At 45.0% G+C, this 26,054-nt stretch overlaps 2 protein-coding genes across 8 annotated transcripts in view; one reads left to right on the forward strand and one right to left on the reverse strand.

Moving 5' to 3' along the window:
• Positions 1-5,753: 5,753 nt before the first annotated feature.
• On the reverse strand, positions 5,754-25,534 carry G6pd (glucose-6-phosphate dehydrogenase). The gene is made up of 13 exons (NM_017006.2): positions 25,428-25,534; positions 24,688-24,815; positions 11,581-11,618; positions 11,363-11,471; positions 10,224-10,441; positions 8,599-8,757; positions 8,247-8,372; positions 7,849-7,942; positions 7,540-7,726; positions 7,041-7,276; positions 6,861-6,937; positions 6,671-6,763; positions 5,754-6,570 (listed from the first exon to the last, which is right to left on the reverse strand). Exons 2-13 carry the CDS (start codon positions 24,805-24,807, stop codon positions 6,480-6,482), a joined length of 1,548 nt encoding a protein of 515 aa, NP_058702.1. The 5' UTR covers positions 24,808-24,815; positions 25,428-25,534; the 3' UTR covers positions 5,754-6,479.
• The window catches only part of Ikbkg (inhibitor of nuclear factor kappa B kinase regulatory subunit gamma), a 39,285-nt gene continuing 24,899 nt past the window's right edge, over positions 11,669-26,054 (forward strand). For 2 of the 7 annotated variants that reach the window (XM_008773601.4, XM_063279970.1), the window contains exons 1-2: positions 11,669-21,355; positions 24,415-24,553. In XM_008773601.4, the coding sequence (XP_008771823.1) occupies positions 24,515-24,553 (39 nt within the window). In that variant the 5' untranslated portion in view covers positions 11,669-21,355; positions 24,415-24,514. Of the gene's footprint in view, positions 24,554-26,054 lie in introns of all 7 variants that reach the window. The other 5 variants (XM_008773603.4, XM_008773602.4, XM_063279971.1 and 2 more) reach the window with 5 other exon arrangements.

Below are 26,054 nucleotides of genomic sequence, written 5' to 3' on the forward strand. Positions count from 1 at the left end.
ATGCTCTTTCCTGTTTCTTTCTGCAGGCACTCAGCGCTATGAGTTTTCCTCTTAGCACAGCTTTCATTGTGTCCCATAAGTTTGGGTATGTTGTACCTTCATTTTCATTAAATTCTAAAAAGTTTTTAATTTCTTTCTTTATTTCTTCCTTGACCAGGTTATCATTGAGTAGAGCATTGTTCATTTTCCAAGTATATGTGGGCATTCTTCCTTGATTGTTATTGAAGACCAGTTTTAGGCCGTGGTGGTCTGATAGCACGCATGGGATTATTTCTATCTTTCTGTACCTGTTGAGGCCCGTTTTTTGACCAATTATATGGTCAATTTTGGAGAAAGTACCATGAGGAGCTGAGAAGAAGGTATATCCTTTTGCTTTAGGATAGAATGTTCTATAAATATCCGTTAAGTCCATTTGGCTCATGACTTCTCTTAGTCTGTCTACATCTCTGTTCAATTTCTGTTTCCATGATCTGTCCATTGATGAGAGTGGGGTGTTGAAATCTCCCACTATTATTGTGTGAGGTGCAAGTTGTTTTGAGATTTAGTAAGGTTTCTTTTACATATGTAGGTGCCCTTGTATTTGGGGCATAGATATTTAGGATTGAGAGTTCATCTTGGTGGATTTTTCCTTTGATGAATATGAAGTGTCCTTCCTTATCTTTTTTGATGACTTTTAATTGAAAATTGATTTTATTTGATATTAGAATGGCTACTCCAGCTTGCTTCTTCTGACCATTTGCTTGGAAAATTGTTTTCCAGCCTTTCACTCTGAGGTAATGTCTGTCTTTGTCTCTGAGGTGTGTTTCCTGTAGGCAGCAGAATGCAGGGTCCTCATTGCGTATCCAGTTTGTTAATCTATGTCTTTTTATTGGGGAGTTGAGGCCATTGATGTTGAGAGATATTAAGGAATAGTGATTATTGCTTCCCGTTATATTCATATTTGGATGTGAGGTTATGTTTGTGTGCTTTCATTCTCTTTGTTTTGTTGCCAAGACGATTAGTTTCTTGCTTCTTCTAGGTTATAGCTTGCCTCCTTATGTTGGGCTTTACCATTTATTATCCTTTGTATTGCTGGATTTGTAGAAAGATATTGTGTAAATTTGGTTTTGTCATGGAATATCTTGGTTTCTCCATCTATGTTAATTGAGAGTTTTGCAGGATACAGTAACCTGGGCTGGCATTTGTGTTCTCTTAGGGTCTGTATGACATCAGTCCAGGATCTTCTGGCCTTCATAGTTTCTGGCCAGAAGTCTGGTGTGATTCTGATAGGTCTGCCTTTATATGTTACTTGACCTTTTTCCCTTACTGCTTTTAATATTCTTTCTTTATTTTGTGCGTTTGGTGTTTTGACAATTATGTGACGGGAGGTGTTTCTTTTCTGGTCCAATCTATTTGGAGTTCTGTAGGCTTCTTGTATGCCTATGGGTATCTCTTTTTTTAGGTTAGGGAAGTTTTCTTCTATGATTTTGTTGAAGATATTTACTGGTCCTTTGAGCTGGGAGTCTTCACTCTCTTCTATACCTATTATCCTTAGGTTTGATCTTCTCATTGAGTCCTGGATTTCCTGTATGTTTTGGACCAGTAGCTTTTTCCGCTTTACATTATCTTTGACAGTTGAGTCAATGATTTCTATGGAATCTTCTGCTCCTGAGATTCTCTCTTCCATCTCTTGTATTCTGTTGGTGAAGCTTGTATCTACAGCTCCTTGTCTCTTCTTTTGGTTTTCTATATCCAGGGTTGTTTCCATGTGTTCTTTCTTGATTGCTTCTATTTCCATTTTTAATTCCTTCAACTGTTTGATTGTGTTTTCCTGGAATTCTTTCAGGGATTTTTGCGATTCCTCTCTGTAGGCTTCTACTTGTTTATTAATGTTTTCCTGTGTTTCCCTAAGGGAGTTCTTCACGTCTTTCTTGAAGTCCTCCAGCATCATGATCAAATATGATTTTGAAACTAGATCTTGCTTTTCTGGTGTGTTTGGATATTCCATGTTTGTTTTGGTGGGAGAATTGGGCTCCGATGATGCCAAGTAGTCTTGGTTTCTGTTGCTTGGGTTCCTGCGCTTGCCTCTGGCCATCAGATTATCTCTAGTGTTACTTTGTTCTGCTATTTCTGACTGTGGCTAGACTGTCCTATAAGCCTGTGTGTCAGGAGTGCTGTAGACCTGTTTTCCTCTCTTTCAGTCAGTTATGGGGACAGAGTGTTCTGCTTTCGGGCATGTAGTTTTTCCTCTCTACAGGTCTTCAGCTGTTCCTGTGGGCCTGCGTCTTGAGTTCACCAGGCAGCTTTCTTGCAGCAGAAAAGTTGGTCTTACCTGTGGTCCCGGGGCTCAAGTTCGCTCGTGGGGTGCTGCCCACGGGCTCTCTGCAGCGGCAGCAACCAGGAAGACCTGTGCCGCCGTTTCCGGGAGCTTCAGTGCACCAGGGTTCCACATGGTCTTTGGCTTTTTCCTCTGGCGTCCGAGATGTGTGTGCAGAGAGCAGTCTCTTCTGGTTTCCCAGGCTTGTCTGCCTCTCTGAAGGTTCAGCTCTCCCTCCCACGGGATTTGGGTGCAGAGAACTGTTTATCCGGTCTGTTTCCTTCAGGGTCCGGCGGTGTCTCTGGCAGGGGTCCTGCCGCTCCTGGGCCCTTCCCCACGGGAGCCCAGAGGCCTTATACAGTTTCCTCTTGGGCCAGGGATGTGGGCAGGGGTGGGCAGTGTTGGTGGTCTCTTCCGCTCTGCAGCCTCAGGAGTGCCCACCTGACCAGGCGGTTGGGTGTCTCTCTCACAGGGTCTGGGAGCAGAGAGCTGCTGCGGGCCCGGATCCGCGGGTGTGGGACTTCCGGTAAACACAGAACGTGCCCGGTCCTAGAGGAATTCTGCTTCCGTGTGTCCCAAGCTCACCAGGCAGCTTTCTTGCAGCAGAAAAGTTGGTCTTACCTGTGGTCCCGAGGCTCAAGTTCGCTCGTGGGGTGCTGCCCACGGGCTCTCTGCAGCGGCAGCCACCAGGAAGACCTGTGCCGCCCCTTCCGGGAGCTTCAGTGCACCAGGGTTCCAGATGGTCTTTGGCTTTTTCCTCTGGCGTCCGAGATGTGTGTGCAGAGAGCAGTCTCTTCTGGTTTCCCAGGCTTGTCTGCCTCTCTGAAGGTTCAGCTCTCCCTCCCACGGGATTTGGGTGCAGAGAACTGTTTATCCGGTCTGTTTCCTTCAGGGTCCGGCGGTGTCTCTGGCAGGGGTCCTGCCGCTCCTGGGCCCTTCCCCACGGGAGCCCAGAGGCCTTATACAGTTTCCTCTTGGGCCAGGGATGTGGGCAGGGGTGGGCAGTGTTGGTGGTCTCTTCCGCTCTGCAGCCTCAGGAGTGCCCACCTGACCAGGCGGTTGGGTGTCTCTCTCACAGGGTCTGGGAGCAGAGAGCTGCTGCGGGCCCGGATCCGCGGGTGTGGGACTTCCGGTAAACACAGAACGTGCCCGGTCCTAGAGGAATTCTGCTTCCGTGTGTCCCAAGCTCACCAGGCAGCTTTCTTGCAGCAGAAAAGTTGGTCTTACCTGTGGTCCCGAGGCTCAAGTTCGCTCGTGGGGTGCTGCCCACGGGCTCTCTGCAGCGGCAGCCACCAGGAAGACCTGTGCCGCCCCTTCCGGGAGCTTCAGTGCACCAGGGTTCCAGATGGTCTTTGGCTTTTTCCTCTGGCGTCCGAGATGTGTGTGCAGAGAGCAGTCTCTTCTGGTTTCCCAGGCTTGTCTGCCTCTCTGAAGGTTTAGCTCTCCCTCCCACGGGATTTGGGTGCAGAGAACTGTTTATCCGGTCTGTTTCCTTCAGGTTCCGGCGGTCCTGTCTTTATCTTTTATCAAGTGTCTTTCTCCCCTATTTGATCTGTAGGTGAATCTCTCCTCCCAAAACCTGGAGGTATCACTTCCTCTACTTAAAGCAGGGGATGCATATGGAGGTAGGTGGAGGTACTCCTGTGAAAAACTAAGAAGGGTCTATATCTTCCTTGCCTTTGTGTGGATAGCTGGCCATAGAGACATATGCCTGTAGTCTCAGCTATTTAGGAAGCTGAGGCAGAATTGCTTGAGCCCACATTGTTCAAAATAGTAAGAACTGTATAAAAACAAAGTTACTCTCCCAAGTGGGAGACACAAGGGCCAAACTCAAGTTGTTTTTGTTCTTGCTGACTTCCTGATGGCCTCCTAGTCCTGGAATAAGCAGGCCCTGCATGGTCTACATGCATGTTCTTATCTCTCTGCTAGGAGCAGACTGGTCTTCAACTGCCCATCATCTGGGCCACTCACTGGTTTGCTTAATGTATAAACCCTCTCCTATCATGCTTATCTATTAAAACTAAGGCCATGAGTATAAGGGTCATGGTAGTGGTACTTCCTACTGTCTCTTCAGGACTTAGCTTAGAGCAAAGGTTCAACAGGCTTTGATGCTCAGGGCCAGTGTTTTTGTTGGGGACATGACAGTGTGCTAAACAAAATTCCTGTTTATCAGGCAAAAGAGTGCATGTAGGTGTAGTTAGGTGACATTAGGTTAGGTAGGCATTGATTCTAGTGTAACAGGTACCCTAAAAGGCAGAGGCTAGACAGCTATAAACCAGGAATTTCTGAAATCCCCTAAAGCTAGAAGAGACAGAGGGGTCTTCCCTAGAGTCTCCTAAGGGAGTACTGCTTCATCATATCTTGATTTTGGGTTTCTGGTATCCAGCAGGATGACACTGATCTTGGAAGCACCTTGCTGGTAATGCATTGTCATGGTTACTGCAGGAAGCTAAGTGACAGATCATACAAGCTCAGAACTCTGGCCCTTTAGCTGTTATTTAGGCCAGAAGCCTGGGTAGGGTAAAACCTTATTATCCTTTCTCCCTTGTCAGTTGTAAAAGTTAACTCATCAACTCTCTTTTCTATAAACTGGATGGGGTGGAGACAGGGTCTGGGTAAAGCTAGTTCTTTGCTGACCTGTATGTACAATAAAGTAGTAGAGGTATTTATGTAGAAGGTAAAAGCAAGGGTGATCTACTTTTGTACTTCAGGTTAATCTTGAAGACAAACACCCATGTAATGGTGCCAAGTAATGGGAAGAGATAACAGAGAGACTGGAGACAGATCCAGGCTCCTGGTTGAATCACTGTGGGGAGACCTCAGAAGTAAGGATGAGAAGAGAGGCAGGAAAGGAGGGAAGCATGGAACAGGTGGTGGGGCAGGAATCCAGAGGGTGTAACATGGCTCATGGAAATAACCAGATCTAAGAAGCTGGCCATATCACTGAGGGATTTTTCTTGGTTAGATTATTTGAAGTGGAGCACCCACTGAAAAACCAGATCATTTGAGGTCAGAAGGCCTACTCTAAATTTGGGCCACACCTGGTGACAGCTCACATAAAAGGACACAGAAGGAAACTCTTACTTTTGCCTGCTTACTCTCAATTTTTCTGGCAAGTTCATTTCTCTTATTCACAAGCCATTTCTTTGCTGCTGTTAGAAACCACTTTCTTGGGATTCTAACCTAGACTGAAAACTGGCAGCTCTCTAGGACTCTAGTATAAGATTGGGGATACTAAGATAAGCAATCTCACAGAATGAACAACTTGGCCTTTCTGTCAGGGAATAGCCATTGTTAGACTACTTGGACCGCAGCTTGTAAGCAACTTTAGTATATATGTTTTATCAGTTCTGTTCCTTTATAGAACCCTAACTAATAAATACGGGAAGTAGGAAAATAGTAGGTTTCTACTTCATGATCCTGGATACAGGGAGAAAAAATGACAAGGAGACAGGTAAACTTTTTTGAGGATTTAATGGCAGGGTTGGGGTAGGAAAATTCTAGCTGCTGCTCTTACCTTCCTTTGGTAAGGAGGCTGCCCATGGGTTGGATGAGGTTGACTATGGACTATGGAATTGTTTAGGAGATATCTATGGCCCCCAAAATATTGCTAGGCAGCATGAGAGTTCTTCCAGCTGGTGAGGAGGAATGTCAAGTAGCACTAAGGCTAGTGTGGCTATGGGCAGGTCCTCTCAGATGGGTGTCCTTGATCACTTTAAGTTTTGAGGAGCTTGCCCACAGTCTCAGGGAAGTGTGGTTTGGTCATTGTCCCTCCAAGGCCCAAGGCTCCTCCCAATTGTTCCTAACTCCTATCTTAAGGAGTCCAGGGACAGACTGATAGGCGTTCTTTCTGCAGGGGATTGAGGGGAGGAGGTGATTCAGGTCTTGTGGAAAGATGGGTGGCTCAGATAGGGACAGTGGTGGTCCTGAAAGCATTGCAATGCGTTTTGAATGCCTGGTATCTGAGGAATGTAGCTGGGCTTAGTGGTAGTGGCAGTGGCAGCAGCATAGGACAGAATGGTGGCCTAAGCCCAGGGACTAGAATGTGTAGCTAAGGCCTATGGTCCCAAAGTCTTTCCAATATGAGGTCAATAGTCCTAATAGAGGGTTAGATGGTGAGAAGGGCAGATGCAGAAAGGGTGGCCAGAAGAGGCAGAGTGCAGATGGTGTAAGTTTCCAGGGCTCAGAGCTTGTGAGGGTTCACCCACTTGTAGGTACCCTCATACTGGAAGCCCACTCTCTTCATCAGCTCATCTGCCTCTGTGGGACCTCGGCTGGGAGGTAAAAGGAAGACATGAGTGACCTTTGTCCCTGGTAATTCCCACTGCCCTGCTTCATTAGGCTTGGCTCTCTCAGCTCCCATCCTTCTCTTACCTGCCATAGACATACGGGATGGGCTGGGGCTTCTCTCGATCAATCTTGTGCAGCAATGGTGTGAAGATACGCCAGGCTTCCCTGAGTTCATCACTGAAGGGATACAGTATAGGATGGAGTAGAGGTACACAAGAATGGAGGGAGAAGACCATCCCTCTTGCCTGACTGTGTTAGGCTGGGGGTCCCTCACCTACGGACAAAGTGCATTTGGCTCCCACAGAAGACATCCAGGATGAGGCGTTCATAGGCATCAGGGAGCTTCACATTCTGCAGGGTCAGGAAAGGGGGAATGTTTCTGATACTATGGCACTCAGCCACCCAGGGCCTTGCCTCCCTTAGGGCCTTGCCCACATGGTCCTCCTTGTTGAACCTTGTATCTGTTGCCATAGGTTAGGTCCAGCTCAGACTCCTCAGGGTTGAAGAACATGCCAGGCTTCTTGGTCATCATCTTGGTGTATACCGCCTCATTGGGCTGCACACGGATGACCAGCTCGTTACGCTTGCACTGCTGGTGGAAGATGTCACCTGCCACATCGCGGAACTGAAGTCTCACTTCAGCTTTGCGCTCATTCAGAGCTTTGCCACAGCGCAGGATGAAGGGTACTCCTAGAGGGCAGGAATGACCTCAGGGACTGGCTTTCCTAGTCTTGTGCTGTGTGTGTATGTGAAATCTCTTGTGCCTGTGTATATGTGTGAATGTATCTATGTGGAATAAGTATGACTAGTGTGTTTTCCCACTTGTGCTAGCCCTCCTTCTCCAGCATTCCTTACCACTGAATACCAAGTATTTATACCATGACCATACCAAGAAATGTCTCTTTGAGGGCACATTTAACCCTGCCTTGTTGGGTCCAAGAAATGTCACCTACCATCCCACCGTTCATTCTCCACATAGAGGACAGCTGCTGCAAAGGTAGCAGTGGTAGACCCATGGGGTACTGTGGGGTCATCTAAGTACCCATTGGTAGCTTCTCCTTCTCCACTGGGGTTCCCCACATACTGGCCAAGGACCACGTTGTCAGTTTCCACCTCTGAGATACATTTTAACACTTTGACCTGGGAGAAAACCAATGCAGGTAACAGGGTGTAGGGAATGGACATGAGCCCAGTGCCTTGTCATAGAACTACCTGTTATGAGGCATGGTTGCTAGGGATCTGGTGGACATGCCTCCACCTACCTTCTCATCACGGACATCATCTGAATCTGTAGAGGCAGGCTTTTCCATGGCCACTAGACACAACATCTGCAGGAGGTGGTTCTGCATGACATCCCTAGTAGCAGAAGAGGCAGATACTCTGGTTAAGTGCCACTTCTAGGGTGGGAAAAAGGGAAACTAAGTTCTAGGGGCTCTAGAATTACCAAACAAAGCTTTCTAGTGACAAGATGGAAAACCTTGCTTCCTTACCCCTAGTGTTCCTGGTATCCTAAAGCAAGGAAGTAGACACTAACACTATTCCCTTTGGGGTTTGGCTGGATGAGAGTTATACCCTTCAATGGCTACACCCATCAGCTCAGTTAAACACTAGTCCTTACAGTGTGAAAATGAACTGAGTTGGGGTAGATATAGGTTCTTACCTGATGATCCCAAATTCATCAAAATAGCCCCCACGACCCTCAGTACCAAAGGGCTCTTTAAATGTAAGGATCACACAAGCAATGTTGTCTCGATTCCAGATGGGTCCAAAGATCCTGTTGGCAAATCTGTGAGAGGTACAGAGGAGAGGCTAGCATGAGAGACATTGTGGAAGGGTCCATGAATGGATGCTACCTTTGGGATTCCACAGTACAGTGGCTGTATCTGAGCCAAGTTAGAGCTTTGTACCTTGGCCAGCATCTAGGAGGAATTTGACTTTGGGCAGCAGGGCAGGTGGGGTTCCTCACATTGCCACCCTTGCTCTGGTCCTTTTCCACCCCATCCCCCGTGCACCTCAGCACCATGAGGTTCTGGACCATCTCTTTGCCCAGGTAGTGGTCAATGCGGTAGATCTGGTCCTCACGAAACAGAGAGGAGATGTGGTTCGACAGTTGATTGGAGCTCTGCAGGTCTCTCCCGAAGGGCTTCTCCACTATGATGCGGTTCCAGCCTCTGCTTAGAGCCCCCAATCATGTTATTTCTCAAATCTTTCCCAGGAATAGGCCTATGGCTATGTCATCCCCCCCCCCACCCCAGGGAGCAGGGCTTTCAACCACTGTATTCTCAGGTGACTCAGGGAAGCTCTGCTGGCTGCTACTGATCTTTACCCTGCACAGATAGCACCTAAAAGCCTCCACGACAACATGCTGGGGACTAGAACAGTTTCTGGGATTTTCCCACCTTGGTGCTAGGGTAGCATGATTGGCACATTCTTGGGTGGCCTTGTTCCCCACCTCCCCATGCCAGATCCTCAGTGGGTCAGAAGTGGCCCAGTAGCCAACAGGAAAGAAGGTAGATGGGGACGTCAAGGACATAGCTTCCTTACTAGTTTTATTTTAGTCAGTGTGAGATACAGTCTCATGTATACAAGGTTGGCCCAGAACTTGTTATGTACTTAGGAATGACCTTAAATTCCTGATTCTCCTGTTTCTACCTCCCAAGAACTGGGGTCACAGGTCACAGGTATCATGCCATCATGTTTGGCTTCGCTCATTGGTTTTATGTTCTTGAAGTCTTATTATGTTTCTCAGATTGTCCTGGAACTCCTGGGTTCAAAGGGTACTCCTGCCTCAATCCTTGAGCAGGGACTACAGTCATTGCCCAATGCAACTGACTTCAATTGATTTTATTTATTTTTTAAATTAGGTTTTATTTTCTTTTTGAGACGTTTTTACTATGAAGACCAGACTGACTTTGAATTTAGTATGTAGCCCAGGCTGGCCTTGACAACATTATAATGATTCTCCTGCCTCCTGAGTATTGGAATTACAACTGTGTGTCACTATACCCAGCTTAATTTTGTTTTGTTTGAGACAGTCTCAGTCTATGTTACGGGTTAGCTTTGAACTCCAAGCAATCCTCTTGCTTCAGTCTCCCTGATGCTGGAATTATATATGTCACCTTCCCCAGATTTCCAATGATTTTAAAAGACCAGGTTCCTTTCATTGCCACTCATAACAGAGCGCTAATGTTTTCTAAATTCAAGAGGAAGAGAAAGATGGCTTGCAGATAGTAATGCTCTCTTATGAAACAACACTGCCACCTTGTGGGTCTGCTAGGGATTCAGAGAAAAGGGGGGGTGGTTAAAAAAAAAAAACCTCACAATGAGCATCTGTTCTGTGGATCAACACTGTCATCTTGTGGTCATGGTGGGAAATGTTGCAAGGGGCCACTATTTTGTAGTGAGAGCCTTGGAAGTTAGAACCTGCCTAGTGTGTGTGGTAATAGCAAAGGTTGTTAGAAAACTCCAGTATTTAGAGCCTGTCCCCCTCCCCCCTTTTTTGAGAATATTAATCCATGTGGATTACAAACTGGGAGCATTCATCTTTTCAGCTTGCCTAGACTGGCTTGACCTGGGGGCTGTTTAGAGTAGTAGAAACAAGAGCAAACAGACAGGAGTGGGGAAAGACAGGCCTTACGTCTGACTCATGCAGATCTCTTGAATGTTCTTGGTGACTGCTTCATAGACAGTGGGGGGCAAGGCCAGGTAGAACAGACGGTTGGCCTGCATTCCCTGGTGCAGGGCATTCATGTGGCTGTTGAGGTGCTTGTAGGAGGCTGGATCATCATACTGGCCAGCTACATAGGAGTTACGGGCAAAGAACTCCTCTAGCTTGGGTCTTTCTTCTGGAGTGACCTGGAGATACACAGAACAATGCCAACTACTTTTCTCAAGAGTCTACACTTGTTCTGCCCCAAAGGAGTAGAAGATTTCTTTATCCTGGTCCCTCCTATCTCAACAATTTCTTGTTCCACAGCTAAGATGGGCTTCCCTTGAGTCCTGTCCTTGCTCTACAAGTACAGGAGTTTATTTCATCATGGTAACTTTGTGTACCTGCAGGCAGGGGACTGAGGCATATAGCAGGAATACTGTATGCAGATGGGGCAAATCACTGGCACATTTTACGTACCCTCAGGGCCCTCATGCCTAGAGGAGAAACTGGATTTTAGGAAAGTCTGACCTGAGAAAAAAAGAATGATCAAGAAGGCTGTTTCTACAAAATTATCATAGCAAACTATAGGTGGTGAGAAAATGTCAACACAGTACAATTACTGGGGAAAAGAGGTACTTGGAAGACTCCTTCATCCAGCTGCTGCCATGTCCTAGTGTGAAACCAGAGCACAGCAGGATGGGGCCAGAGTGGAACTGGAAAATAGATAAGAGGTTGAAGGGATCTTCTTGGGGTTGGGGATTTAGCTCAGTGGTAGAGTGCTTGCCTAGCAAGCGCAAGGCCCTGGGTTCGGTCCCCAGCTCTGGAAAAAAAAAAAAAAAAGAAGGGATCTTCTTTCTCTGTCTTTGTTCAGAGGTCAGGGAGAAGGTGGCACAAGTCAGTAGCCACAGCTTTTGTGTGGTTGGCAAGGGAAAGCAAGGATGTGAGGTGTCAGAGCTTGAGTATTTTGGATGGCCCTGCCTCTTAGCAAGTCAAATGAGAAGGGAGGGAACTGTTGCTTATGGTGGGAATGGGGACATGTCTCCTCAAGAGATACCTGGAGCTAGTCTTGCTGTGGGGTAGATGAAAGGGCAGAAAAAGGCTCCAGGATCCAATGTCATACTCACTTTAAAGAAGGGCTCACTCTGTTTGCGGATGTCATCCACTGTGAGTCGTGAGCGGGCATAGCCTACAATGAAGGTGTCTTCGGGTAGAAGGCCATCCCGGAACAGCCACCTGACGGTACAGTACAGCTGTTTTCAGACTGGGTAGGGAAAGCCAAGGCCTATCCCTTGTAGAGAGTATTTTGTGGTTGATTGGGGGGTAGTGTAGAGATATTACCTACCAGATGGTAGGATAAATCTTCTTCTTGGCCAGGTCACCCTGCAGCAGAAGAAACATGTCAGAAGGAGGTGACATGACCTAGATCATTCCCCACTGCTGGTGATCTGAGTCCTCATTTAGGGTTACCACTCAGCTAAATATATATCTACTATGCCCCCCATATATCTTAGAGGAGCTCTGAGACTTAAGCCTGCACCAGCCTTGTACCAATACAGATGAGTAGATGACTCTGCTGGGTTCAAGATAAAACCCTTGACATTGAATTCATTAGAGCTTAAGGATGACAAAAGCAGCACATAAAAGAAAAACAAAACATGTGAGATATGGCCTCAGAAGTCACATTAACATAAATAGAGCTAGAAGGGAATGAGTTGGCCATTCAATTTAGAAAGTTAGAAAAATGACAGCAGGAAAAGTTTGATGATGCAGAGCAAAGTCTTGTCTCAGTAATAAAGGCCAGATTTGGTGGTAATATACCCTCCCAATATATAGGGAGATACTGTTTCAAAATCCCCTCCTGTAAATCAGAATTAAAAAAATAAGGTGGCAGTGAAAAAATTCAATGGAAAAATTGGGCTGGAGATGATGCTTAGTGATTTTGGAGTAGGCAAGGGTTCTCATTTTCACCCCAACACTACAAAAACAAACAAGCAAGCAAACAGTGGAAAACTAACCAAAGAGAGCTGGAAGATGGGGGCGGAGAGTTGTGAATTGCTGTTTTCTGGATATGACATAGCTGTGGCACACATGAAGTTACAGTAGCTGTAGTTGTAGTTGCTTTCATGAGATCAAGTTGGTTAATATGCCAGCATGGAGAGAGAGAGAGAGAGAGAGAGAGAGAGAGAGAGAGAGAGAGAGAGAGAGAGAAGTTCACAAGCTTCTACCCCTAGGTAAGAATCTGTTGGAAGCTGATGGATGTTAGGGAATATAATTTTTTCTTCATGCCCCCTTGGTAGTTGCTGAAGGAGTGGATGATGGTCCCATGTTAATGAGCATATAGGAAACAGTAGTTGCATTTAATGGGTTATAAAAAAGAAAAAAATGGGGGGCTGGAGAGATGGCTCAGCGGTTAAGAGCACTGATTCCTCTTCCAGAGGTCCTGAGTTCAATTCCCAGCAACCACATGGTGGCTCACAACCATCTGTAATGGAATCTGATGCCCTCTTCTGGTGTGTATGAAGACAGCTACAGTGTACTCATCTATAATAAATAAATAAATCTTTAAAAAAAAAGAAAAATTGGGAGGGTGAGGGAGAAGGGGGTTCAGAGAGGTTAAGAGGGAAAATGGAGGGTGAATATACTTTACATGCATTGTATACATGTATGAAATTCTCAAAGAATAAATTAAGAACTATTAAGAAAACAAGCTAAAATAAAACCAACTTCCCCAAACAACAAACGTAAACAAACAAAACAAGAAAGAAAAGCTGGAGGACCCAGCTATACCTCTCTTGGGCATATACCCAAAAGATGCCCCAACATATAACAAAGACACATGTTCCACTATGTTCATAGCAGCATTATTTATAATAGCCAGAAGCTGGAAAGAACCCAGATGCCCTTCAACAGAGGAATGGATACAGAAAATGTGGTACATCTACACAAAGGAATATTACTCAGCTATCAAAAACAATGACTTTATGAAATTCATAGGCAAATGGATGGAACTGGAAAATATCATCCTGAGTGAGGTAACCCAATCACAGAAAAACACACATGGTATGCACTCATTGATAAGTGGATATTAGCCCAAATGCTTGAATTACCCTGTATGCACAGAACACATGAAACTCAAGAAGGATGACCAAAATGCGAACACTTCACTCCTTCTTTAAAAGGGGAACAAGAATACCCTTGGGAGGGAATAGGGAGGCAAAGTTTAGAACAGAGGCAGAAGGAACACCCATTCAGAGCCTGTCCCACATGTGGCCCATACATATACAATTACCAAACTAGATAAGATGGATGAAGCAAAGAAGTGCAGGCCAACAGGAACTGGATGTAGATCTCTCCTGAGAGACACACCCAGAAAACAGCAAATACATAGGCGAATGCCAGCAGCAATCACTGAACTGAGAATGGGACCCCCGTTGAAGGAATCAGAGAAAGGACTGGAAGAGCTTGAAGGGGCTCGAGACCCCATATGTACAACAATGCCAAGCAACCAGAGCTTCCAGGGACTAAGCCACTACCTAAAGACTATACATGGACTGACCCTGGGCTCCAATCTCATAGGTAGCAATGAATAGCTTAGTAAGAGCACCAGTGGAAGGGGAAGCCCTTGGTCCTGCCAAGACTGAACCCCCAGTGAACGTGATTGTTGGGGGGAGGGCGGTAATGGGGGGAGGGTGGGGAGGGGAACACCTATGTAGAAGGGGAGGGAGAGGGGTTAGGGGGATGTTGGCCCAGAAACCGGGAAGGGGGAATAACAATCGAAATGTAAATAAGAAATACTCAAGTTAATAAAGATGGGGAAAAAAAATTAAGAAAAGCTGGGCACAGGTCTATAACCCGAGTATTTGGGTAGTTGGAGCAGGAGGATCTGGACTTCAAAGCCAGCCTGAGGTATACACCATAAGACCCTTTCCCTATTTCAAACACTACCACCACCAACAAAATCCAAACAACAACAACCAACCTAATACAACCCTACAAGTTAGAATGACAGAATTTTGTTTGTTTGTTTGTTTTTTTTTTACAAGATAAGAGTTTCTCTGTATAGCCCTGGCTGTCTTGGAATTCATCCTGTAGACCAGGCTGAGCTCGAACTTACAGATATATGCCTGCTTCTGCTTCCTGAGTGCTGGGAATAAGGTCGTGTGCCACCACAGCCCGGCTGAGACACAGAATTCCATGCCTACAATCTCAGTACTTATGATACTAAGGCAGGAGGATAATGAGTTTAAGGCCATCTTAGGCTACATGGTGAGAAATCTCTCAAAAGCAACGACAAAATCAACCACTGAAAATCACATTAAAAACTGAAAAAGGGACTGAAGAGATATCCAGTATTATTAAGAGCACTTGCTGGTTTTGTCCAGAGTTCCAAGTTTGGTTTTCAGCACCCCTATCAGGCAGGTCACAACTCCTTATAACTTTAGTTCCAGGGAATTTAAGGACATCTTCTGGCCTTTGTGAGTATCCATACACTTGTGGCTGACTGGCTGGTGGACAGACAGACAGACACATAAATAAAAAACATAAATCTTAAATAAGTCAGGTAGTGGTGGTACATGCCTTTAATCCCAGTACTCGCTCGGAAGGCAGAGGCAGAGGCAGGCGGATCACTGAGTTTGAAGCCAGCCTATTCTACAGAGTGAGTTCCAGGACAGCCAGGGCTACACAATGAAACCACATCTAAAAACAAAAACAAAACCAATACCCACCTTCAAAGAAATTAAATAAAAAATTCTGAAAAACCATTGTGTGTGTATGTGGTGCTGGAGATTGAACTCAGGAGCTCAAGCATATTAGTCAAGTACTCAACTACTGAACTATATATAGTTCTTGTCCTGGCTAGCTTTGTGTTAACTTGATACAAGCTAGAGTGATCAGAAAGGAGGGAGCCGGGAGCCTCAATTGAGAAAATACTCTCATAAGATCAGCCTGTATGCAAGCCTGTGGGACATTTTTAAGTGATTGATGTAGGAGGGCCTAGCTCATTGTGGGTGGTGCTAATCCTGGGCTGATGGTCCTGGGTTCTATAAGAAAACAGGCTGAACAAGCCATGAATAACAAGTCACTAAGAAGTATCCCTCTACGGCCACTGTATCAGTTCCTGCCTCCAGGTTCATTTCCTAATTTCCTTCAGTGATGGTCTATGATATGGAAGTGTAAGCCAAATAAACACTTTCCTCCTCAACTTGCTTTTGGTCATGGTGTTTCATCACAGCAATAGAAACTCTAACTAGGACAGTCCCAGATCTTATCCCTGGCTGACCTGGAACTTGCTAGGAAGAACAGGCTGGCCTCAAATTCACAGAAATCCACCTGTCTCTACTTCCTGGGATTAAAAGCATGCACCATCATGCCTGTCTAAAATATCTTTTGAGACAGAGTCTCAAAAACTTACTCAGGTTGGCCTGGAAGTTACTTTGTAGTTCCCATTAGCTTTGAATGTCTGCCCCAGACTAATAAGTAGCTGCGATTACAATAGGCTTTCTGAGAAATCTTTCTTTCTGTGTATTAATTTTTTAAAGATTTATTTATTTATTTTGTATATGAGTACACTGTAGCTGTCTTCTGACACACCAGAAGAGGACATCGGATTCCATTACAGATGGTTGTGAGCCACCATGTGGTTGCTGGGATTTGAACTCAGGACCTCTAGAAGAGCAGTTGGTGCTCTTAACCACTGAGCCATCTCTCCAGCCCCTGTGTATTAATTTTTAAAATATATCAACTTTGTTAAATTCAACAAATACAGATAAAGGTTTTAGAAAAAATTCTATTTATTTTTTTTAATCAAAAAGGAAATGGAAAAAAAGGGAAAAAGAAAAAAAAGGAAAAAAAAAGAAAAAAAAAAGGAAATGAAATCTCTTTAATTTGACTTGGGACATCTATCAAACACCCTAGAAACACCATTCAAAATGGAGTATTGTATACTTTTCTTGTTTCTATGAAAAAAAATACCTGGCAGAAGGAAAACTGTGGGGTGAAGGTTTATCCCGGTTCACAGTTTGATGGTAGAGTTTGCCATGTCAGGGAGAGCACAGTGATCGGGATGTGAGGTCTGTGTTTACAGTCAGGAAGCAGAGAGATAAATATGAATATTCAGCTTTCTCCCATTTCCTTTTGTTCAGTCAGGGACACCAACCAATAGGGTGTGCCGTGAACATTTATGGTAAGTCTCTCTTCTTCAGTTAAATCTCTCTGCAAACATGATCACAGACACATATCTGGGTGTCTATGAGAAAGTTCTAAATGCTTGCTACTGTCTCTTTAGTCAATCTTAAACTAAAAGCCCTTGATAGTATCATCAGACAAGAAAATGAAAGTGGTATAAGGTTTGGAAAAGAGGACAAAAACCTGTCATTATTAGATGACAGGTTGTTTATTAAAAAATACCTCAAATCAACCTACAGACTAACTGTTAGAATTAATGAGAGTTTGGCCAAGTTGCTAGATTAAAAAAAGTGATAGGAGTAGATAGAGATTCTTTTAGGATATAAAGTAATAATCATAAGCCAGTGTTGTACTGCAGCCTGTAATTATAGCATTCCAGTAGAGGCAGGATGATAAGGACTTCAGGGTTATCCTTCAATACATAGTGAGTTCAAGGCCTGCATTGGGGGTAGGAGGGTTAGGAGAGGAAAGAGAGATATGAAAATATGAAGGGCATGCATGTGACTAGTTCAATATCCAGTATTATGAAACAAAAGAAACAAAGGAAAACAGGCAAGTCTGGTATGTGCTTTGCATGTGCAGGGCCCAGAGTATAATCCCTAGCACCAAAAAACACAAGTTTCAGCCTTAGAAATAGCATTTACTAAACTTATCTGTATTCAGAATATCTAAGTAGCTCCTATGATGCACTGAAAAACAATCTAACTAAATTGGGTAAAAGGTTTGGCCAGATGTTTCACCAGAATGGAGATGAATGGCCATAAAATACATGGGAAATGATCATCAGGTGTCAGAAAATGCAACTTGAACAAGATACCACTTCAGACTCATTAGAATGGCTGTAATCCAAATGATGATAGTTGAGCATGTTGGTACATATAATTCAATCACTTGGGAGGCTGAGAGAAGAGGAACTCCATGAGTAAAAGGCTAGTCTGGGCAACATAGTATGTTCCAGGCTAACCTGAGCTACCTGTGTCAAATAGAACTCCCTTCCCACAAAAAGCCAAAGCCAAAGCCAGACCTAGTGTTGGTGTGAAACTCATAGACTATGTGTAGAAACATGCAATGATTAAATCTAAAACTGCCTGGCAGCCTTTTATCAAATGAAGTACCTATACATATCTTATGATGTGCCATTCCTCTTTTAGATGTTACTCCAGAGAAATAAAAGCAGGCAGCTAGCTGCCTAAAGATCTGTGCATGAATGCTCATGGCAGTTTTAATTTAAAATAGCCAAGAAATTCCCAAATAAACCAGCATGCAGATGGACAAACTGTATATCTGTATTCAGCTACTCAGGAATGAGCTACCATTCTTTGCTGACAAACCTTAAATATATTATGATAAACCATAGGAGCTAGACATAAGAGACTACATATTCATGAATTCACTTAAGAGTCTCAGAATGAGCAATATTAGACTATTATGACAGGACTCAGATCAGTGGTTGCCTGGGGAGGTTGCTAGCAGGGGTACCCAGGAATTTTGTGGGAAGACAGAAATGTCCTAGATTAGGCCATCAACAATATAGCTACCATTTATGCATTACAATATGTACCAAGAAAAGAGGGTGAAAATAATTGAGGAGGGGGCGGAGAGGAAGCTTGACATTACTCCTAGGGAAACAATGGCTGCAAAATGGGGGACTTTTTGTGTACATATTTTCTTTTTTGCTGTATCTTTGAGACAGGGTCTTGCTATGTAATTCTAACTCGATTTGAATTTGCTATGTAGCTCAGACTGGCCTTAAACTCAAGGTAATCCTTTTGCCCCAGCCTCCTAAGTGCTGTGATTACAAGTGTGTACCAGTATACCTGGCTTTAGTTACGTAAATAATTTGAGACTGGGTTTCCTGTATCTTAGACTAGCATCAAACTCATTATGTAGTCAAGGTTGGCTCTGAACTAACCCCTTTTCTTCCACCTTTCTAGAATTACAGGAGGAATGTACCACAATGTTTTACATTGTTTTAATCCAGGGTTTCTGTTATGTTGCTTAGGCCGGCTAGTCTTGAATGTCTTTCCTGAAGTGAATTTACTGCTTCAGCCTCTGCAGTGCTAAGACTTCAGATGATAATACTGTTTCTTCTTTTTATTTAAGTAATTATTTTATTTTTAATTATGTGTATGTGTGTGTGTGGGTGTCTGCGCACATTAGTACAGTTACCTATAGAAGGCAGAAAAGGCACTGATCCCCTGGATTGGGAGTTACAAGGAACCAAACTTGGGTTTGAGCAAAAGTAGCAAATGCTCTTAACCAAAGAATCATCTTTCAAGCCCCTTTCTTTTTTTTTTTCTTTTTTCTTTTTTTCGGAGCTGGGGACCGAACCCAGGGCCTTGCGCTCGCTAGGCAAGCGCTCTACCGCTGAGCTAAATCCCCAACCCCACAAGCCCCCTTCTTAATGTGGGAGAAATTTACAAGGGTGTGCCAAAGTTTGTAAAAAGCTGTCCAGCTGTGCCTTTAAGATCTGTGTTACTTTTTGATGAAATATTCTAATAAGAATTATAAATATTTGGGGCTAAGGATGTAGTTCAGTCAGTGATCAAGTGTTAGGCAATGGGTTTGATGCCTAACACTGCAAAACTAATGAACAAACCAAACAACACCCCCAAAACATCACTGTTAATATTAATAGATACAAGTTAACTGCTTTTATTTACTAACATCAATGACTTGGAAAAATAAGCAATTTAAAACAATACCATTTACAAAAGTAAATATTATAAAGAACCTAGAAATAAATTCATGATGCTCATTTCCAAGCTAATGTGCATACTCAGTTCAGTCTCCCAGTAATCAGCAACAGCCCAACATGCTTTCATTTTGTACCCTGCCAGACCAGGTACAAGAAGGAGGGGCAGAAATGGCTACCAAGCTTTTGAATTATATAGTAGGGCATTTGCCCTTTCATCTCAAACCCTATTATTAGGAATGTGGGATAGGTGTGAACCTGTGCTACACAGGATACTACTACTTCATGGGGAGAGGTGAGCAAATGGAACAGGAGTCAGGCACTGGTTCCATCTATACCCTAACTCTCTACAGAAAAACCAACTCTGGTTTTAAGGATCTGAATATTTATACAAAAGTAATTTGCTGAAACTTTTACTACAGGTATATCTAACTAAACTCAAAACACCATTTTATCTAACGAGGTATTTTGGCACTAATTTCTCAGGTGTTTGGGATGAGTTTTCAGATGGAGTGGGTCTGGGTGGCATGAACTTTGCAAAATTTAAACAAGCTATGCAGAATGCAGACTCACCATGACCTGGAAAGATGATGGGCTCTATGGATCAGGGACCCCCAGAAAGTGAACTGCTGTTCCCTTTAGCACAATATTCAATAGGCAAAACTTCCTGTTATCACAACATAGCCCAAGCTAACTACATAGACCAAGCTGACTAGCTCTTTAAAATAAAGAGGTGGTGCTGGGGAGGCTGCTTGGTGTTTAAGAACACTAGCTATTCTTTCAGAGGACCCTGGTTTGATTTCCAGCATCCATATGGTGACTCACAACCATCTGTATGTAACTCCAGTTCCAGGGCATCTGACCTCTGAAAGCACCAGGCATGCAAGTGGTGCAGACATACATGCAGGCAAAATACCTATATACATAATATAAATAAAACATCAAAACACTGAAGTGGTAATACCATCTGAGATACAAACTTCAAAAATTACTAAGCCAGATATACTAGTATATACCTGTAATTTCAGTACTTGGGAGGCTGAGACAGGAGAATAACAAAATTCAAGGTCAGTCTGGCAAACGTAGTGAGATCATCTCAAAAAAATGGGGGCAGAAGCTCAGAGGAGGCTAAGGCTGAGTAGTAGACCTGCTTAGCTTGCTTAGCCTCGTTGTATATCCCCAGTAACAAAATAACAAACAAAAGAGAGTGAACCATACAGCTGCATTGATGAACCCATTTCTATGGGAAATGGCAGTTCTGGATAAGAATGGTTATATGCACTTAGGGATTGCCATGGCCTAAATGTTTTTCTTCAGGGGTTTGCTGAGGGTCAATGGAAGCAATTGTGTGCATGCCATTTCTAGGTTCTATTCGGTTCCCAAAACTTCTATAGAGGGCTGTTGACAAACTCTCATATCCTGTGTTGGCATGAGAGAGCAATTCCCTCTAGTCAGTGCCCATGTCTGTCAACTGCTCAGAATTAAAGTCCTGAGCACTGACAAGTGGGTTCCTATGTTAACTGCCACCTTCCATATGAACTTCTGGGAGCCTGAGCCCAATGACCACCTCAATGCTAAGACTATCTTTAGGAAAATGTCTAAGACTTGTTGCCAGCTGGGCTTCTATTGCTCTGGAGCCTCCTCATCTGTCACTCCCTCATGTGATACCTAGCACGGCCACAAGAGTGGCCTAATTACTGTCCCCTAAGTGACTCTGCTGGGCAAAGCTTTTACCCTGTTGTGCAAGATGGTTGCCCTTATAGGTTCCACAAAGCTCAGCTCAGACAAGTCAGTCCAATTCTGGGCCAGGATCTCCCCTCAGAATGGTTCTTAGTTCCTCATAGTACCCTCAATGCCTGCCTCTGGCATCTTCCATCAGTGGGGTTGGGTTACTGCTCATGTTCAGAGGGCTTTATCCTAGCCTCACATACTCTGGAAAGGGCTGGCTTGCTGGGAACTAGACACTGAAAGAAACAATGAGAACCCTGGCTTGTAGACTTCTCTAAGCATGCAGTGTTTGCTTATGATCAAATTCCAACTAACTGGGAGGAATCAGTACAGACTCCAGCCAATGTATTGGTGGCAGGGGACTGGTCTGCTGAGTCACAGTTGCCCCACACCCAGAGCTGTTTGTTCTTGTTCTCTTTGAGATTAACAAGACATAGAACCTGCTCTCCTTGTTTTAGCTCAGCCCCTGCAACTGACAGTCTGCCTGGCTTCAAGTCACCCAAGAGAGGTGAGGTAGGACTAAGGACAGTGGGGGTGGGAGGTAGCCATTCTTCTCAGGTATGGGGCTGACTCCGGCTTTCCTGTTGGCTTCATGACTCTCACTGAACTCTTCTGAAGTAAGGAACATGAGAACTAAAATCTAAACTTACTATGTGTGGGAGTGGGGGCAATTAGAGAGGTAGCTGGAAGTCTCTCATCTTTGCCACCCCCTCACATTGCCCAAGTACTATGGCAGGGGAAGGATCTACCTAAGGACATGTGGTGACTTAGGAGAATTAAGACATGATTAAGATCTCTAGCCACAGATATCTGGCCAGATAAGGGCAAAGAGATCTGAGTACCAATTGGTCTATGGTTAGCTGAGGTTTGGGCTCTCGGTTTTTAAAGTCAAATCATACCCAGCCTTTGGTTTGGGGAGTGAGAAATTTGAGAGGAGGCCTTGCAGTTCCCAAGGGTTGTTGGGGATGAGGGACCCACCTAGCTTCCCAAGATAGAGTTCTAGACTGTGAGGATCAGCTGTTTTCCAGCCACTGAATGAGACATAGGAAAATATGAGGTAGGTCTGGGCTAAAAGTCTAACAAAAGGCCTCCTTCTTATACCCTGGGGCTCCATGAGTCACAGGCTTTTGGGAGAATGCCAAGGTCATCATGACACAGCAAGAATCTTACCAACCCAAGGGGGAAGTCAGCTCTGAAATGACCAAAGAGGGATAGGCTGGGACTACCAGGTCACTCCTCACATAGGCCTGTTAGCAGGATGGACCTTGAGTGCTCACTGAATCTATGGGTGTCACATAAGCCAGGTAGGGAAACTGATGTCTAGAGAGATGGGCCCTGTAGTGAGCCCATCTGCCCATGTGGACTCCAAGACCTACTCCTTTTCTTCTGCATAGGAGAGCTACTCCCTACCCTTACCAAAGTCCTATTGGCTGGGGGAGATGCCCTTTTAGGGTCAGTTCCTTCCCTGCAATAGTCCATAAAGACAGGGATTTTTGGAGAGGGAAAGTAAGGATTTCTGTTCCCTTTTTTGTTGGGGTGGGAGTCCTGAGAGGAGGAAATGGCTACAGAGAGGCAGACTAAGAATGTCCCCATGAAGGAAGCTGAGTACATGAGTAAGGACTGGATAAGGACCTGGGGAGGAAGAAGAGGCAGAGGATGGCTACTTGGGATCAACTTGCCCTAGTTTGTTCCAGTTTCCTAGGTTTGGGGCCTGCCAGCTGCTAGCTTCCTAGTTTCTAGGTCATGTTGAGCTTTTTTCCCAACTTAGAGGGCAGTTGCCCTTATCCTCAATTTGCTTTGCTCTTTAGGTCCTCATGGGACCTGTGTGTTGCAGGGGCCTTAGTACACAAGAGCCCATTTGTGACTTCTGTTACGTGCAGCTCTCCAAAGTACACTGTCCCCACAAGGAGGATAGCAACTGAGGCTATTGTGGATTGGGAGACACTTGATTGTAATATTTAATGAATGGAGGACTTTCAGGTGTCCTAGATCAACTAGCAGCTTGCCTGCCTCCTGCATTTAGTGTAGTGTCTGGCAGGAGCTACTCTAGGGGCTACCTAAGCACAGGGTCTGTCTGTCTCAGGACCTCTGAGAGGAACAGAAAGAAACAATGATGGTCTTTAGAAAAATTTCTCTTTTTTTCCCCACTCCCTTTTGCTGGAACTAGTACTTCACATTTCTACTCTGGAAGCCAGGGTTCTTACTCCCAGAGCAGAGAAGAGCAAAGGGGAACCATACTGATTGCAGTGAAAGGAAGTTGCTCAACTTGAGGCTAGAACTAACATAATTAACCTAGGATAAAGCTAGAGAAACTGCCTGGTTCTTATTTGTTAGATGAAAACCACCAGGGTTCAGAAAAATATAGACATTTGTTCCAGGTCACACAATAAGCTATCAATGAGGTGTCTAAGAGTTCAGGTCCAGCAAAGATGAATTGTCTTTGCTGACTGGATTATTGTTGCTGCATGCTTATGAAAGCATGGGTGGGGCAGGGGAAATAATCTTCAGTTAATTTCTCTTCCACTTGAACCTTTAGATTGAAGGCAGAGTCCTACATGCTAAGGTTTATGGCAGATACATGCATAGCTCCTTTAAGGGGAGTAGGTTGGAGCCAGGGCTGAGGGTAGGGCTGCTGTACTGTGTGTTCCAACTAAGTACCTCTCTTGGGTCTTAGAGTTACAGGGACTCAGGGGACAGTGCTTTGGTTTGTCCTTCCCTTTCTCTTTCAGTGGCATAGCCCTTCTCCTCAGCTTGTTTCTGCATTCCTTTTCTAAGTTCTCCCACTCCCATTTTTGCTCAGAAATATAAGGCTGACAACAAACAAGTTTGGCAAACGCGGTGGCATGTTCTCATCTCCAGTTTTTGGGTAGTTGCAATTCAATCTAGGGTCTCATGCATATAAGGTTAGTGCTCTACCAGTGAGGGACAGCTGTAGGTAGCCCTTGGTGCATGGCAATGCTCTGAATGAACAAAACCCCACAGAGCTCCTCCAGCACCGAGGGGACCAGGGTGGAAGGTGCTGAGTCAGTGGCTACCCTTTCAAGAACACACTAGCTCTGATGAAGTTCTTGCCCAAGATTACACAATAAGTTAATAGTGAAGATGGTCACACGACGGTGAGCTGATTCCAGGGTTAAAAGCAAGCAATTGAGTTTACCTTTGCCATTGAACACTGGTCACTGAACATGCCCTGCTGCCACATAGCACATAAAAGGGTGATTTGGTCTAAGCCCATGACTTTTACTAAGCCCCACCTGCTCCAGTCTCACTATGTACCATCAACACAACATCCCTGATTGCTTCTGTTCTTCATTTTTTCCTAACAGAGCACAATGGTAGTTGTTCCAGTTGGACAACTGGGACTACGTGGAATGAACAGAATTTTGTAGTAGGCTTTGGAAGATGTGGCAAAGAGGAGGTGTTTGCCCCCAGAGAATTTCATACAGTAGAAAGAGGGAGAGGTAGTACCACAGATCCTTCTACTGAAATTAACTGTAATATTCATCAAATTACAGATTCATTAAAATCAGATTTTTCCTTGATTGCACTTCAGTTTTTTCCATCTAGGAGGAAGAAGTCCAACTGGGTGGTGCTTCAGAACCTGGACCATCCAAATCTGGTCTACATTCAATGCTGAGCACGAATGTCTGAAATGTGACACAAGTACATGTATATTGGGTACTGCTGTGATGATCAGGACACACAGGTGAGAATATATGTCAGAGTTCGACCCAGTAGAACTCGGGGGTCCCTCAGCAGTTCCCTCAGCTGGGAAAGTTGAGATATATATAGAGAGAAGTGCCTTGCACTTTTAGACTCGGGGCATAAAGGGAGACTTACCGATGCACCCATGATGATAAATATGTGTGTATCAGCTTGGTGGAAGGCATCACCCTGGTACAACTCTTCCCTCAGGATCCCACACACCTGGGTCCGGCTCAAAGCCACCTGCTCTGCCATGATGTTTTCTGGTGGAAGAAAGGCTCATTGATAGGCAGGAGAATGGAAGAGCATTAACAACTTAGCCTCGTTCAAGGGTCCTTTAAGTTCTCACCAGACCGGTGACGATTACTAAAACCACTGGCTGGGAATGCTGTGTGTGTGTGTACACGCGCGCGCGCGCCTGTGCATTCGGAGACTCAGAAACTGCTGCCTCTGGGATCCAATCATAACCTCCTATATTGCCTTCACTAGGGGCTGTACATTACGAAAGTACTAAAGCATTAATAGAATTCACCTAAGGCATCCACTCTGGGCAGCTAGATATAATACAGTCAGGGCATCACACTCTATATGGGACCATCATACTCTGGTGTCTGCCAGAAACTCCACAATGAACTGAGCAGGTTTGATTGTGTAGATGATGGAGTTCAGCTCCGGCTCTCTTCTGGCCCAGTTAGGAGATTCCGGAACGTACCTCCTCTTGTAAAGGTCTAGTTCTCTTGGGCCCAGTGCAGAGAAAGTGCGGGATACAAAGAGATGGGTTAAGACCTTGTAGATTAGCGCGCATCAAAGGAACACGCGGCATACAAGCGGGCAGCATGTCCCTCCACCGATGTGACATCAGACCACCCCTTTACCTGAATTTAGTTGCCGCTGCCAAACACGTTCACAGATCTGGAGTGCACAGCCCGTTTCCGGGGGCTAAGCTTCGTTGGCCCATTTAACGCAAGAGGGCGTGTGCTTTGACTGAGCTGACCCGCCTCAGGAGAGGCAGCGGGGAGGAGCTTCGGGCTACTCTATCAGTGCGGGGGAGGAGGGGGGGGAGAAGAGTAGAGATAAATGCGCGCGCAATCCCGGCGAACTCCGCCCTTTGGCCGTCCCTGATGCCCCTGCCCCGCGATCGCGATGTCTTGCTTGCATTGGTGCAGCTCCACTCAGTTCTCCTGTATTCCCTTAGTCTCCCCAGCCATAATGTATGGTCTAGCTTTCCGCTGGGCCCCCAAGGCCCTGCACCTTCCCGGATGACCCCACTTCCGTTAGCAGCGTAGCCACGCCTTCCTGAGGCTAGTTTGGCTTCTGGGGCCCAAGTTTCGCAGCTTCCTCTAGACTTTTAACTTAGTAGGGGCCTGGCAGCAGAGAGCCAGGGGTGTTTTAGTGAGGATGCGATGCCTTGAAAATGGGGTGAGAGCGAGTGTGGACATGGTGACTCACTGCTTTAATCCCAGTAGACGGAAAAAAGGCAGGTGGATCTCTGAGTTCGAGGC

The sequence above is a fragment of the Rattus norvegicus genome, chromosome X, assembly GCF_036323735.1.
Source record: "Rattus norvegicus strain BN/NHsdMcwi chromosome X, GRCr8, whole genome shotgun sequence".
In the NCBI taxonomy this organism is placed as follows: Eukaryota; Metazoa; Chordata; class Mammalia; order Rodentia; family Muridae; genus Rattus; species Rattus norvegicus.

Coding starts and splice junctions, on each gene's coding strand:
- G6pd (NM_017006.2), bottom strand. CDS start 24,807: ATGGCAGAGCAGGTGGCTTTGAGCCGGACCCAGGTGTGTGGGATCCTG. Junction 10,442..11,362: donor AGAGTGAGCCCTTCTTTAAA/GTGAGTATGACA, acceptor GTGTATCTCCAG/GTCACTCCAGAAGAAAGACC. Junction 6,571..6,670: donor ATCCCGTATGTCTATGGCAG/GTAAGAGAAGGA, acceptor TTTACCTCCCAG/CCGAGGTCCCACAGAGGCAG.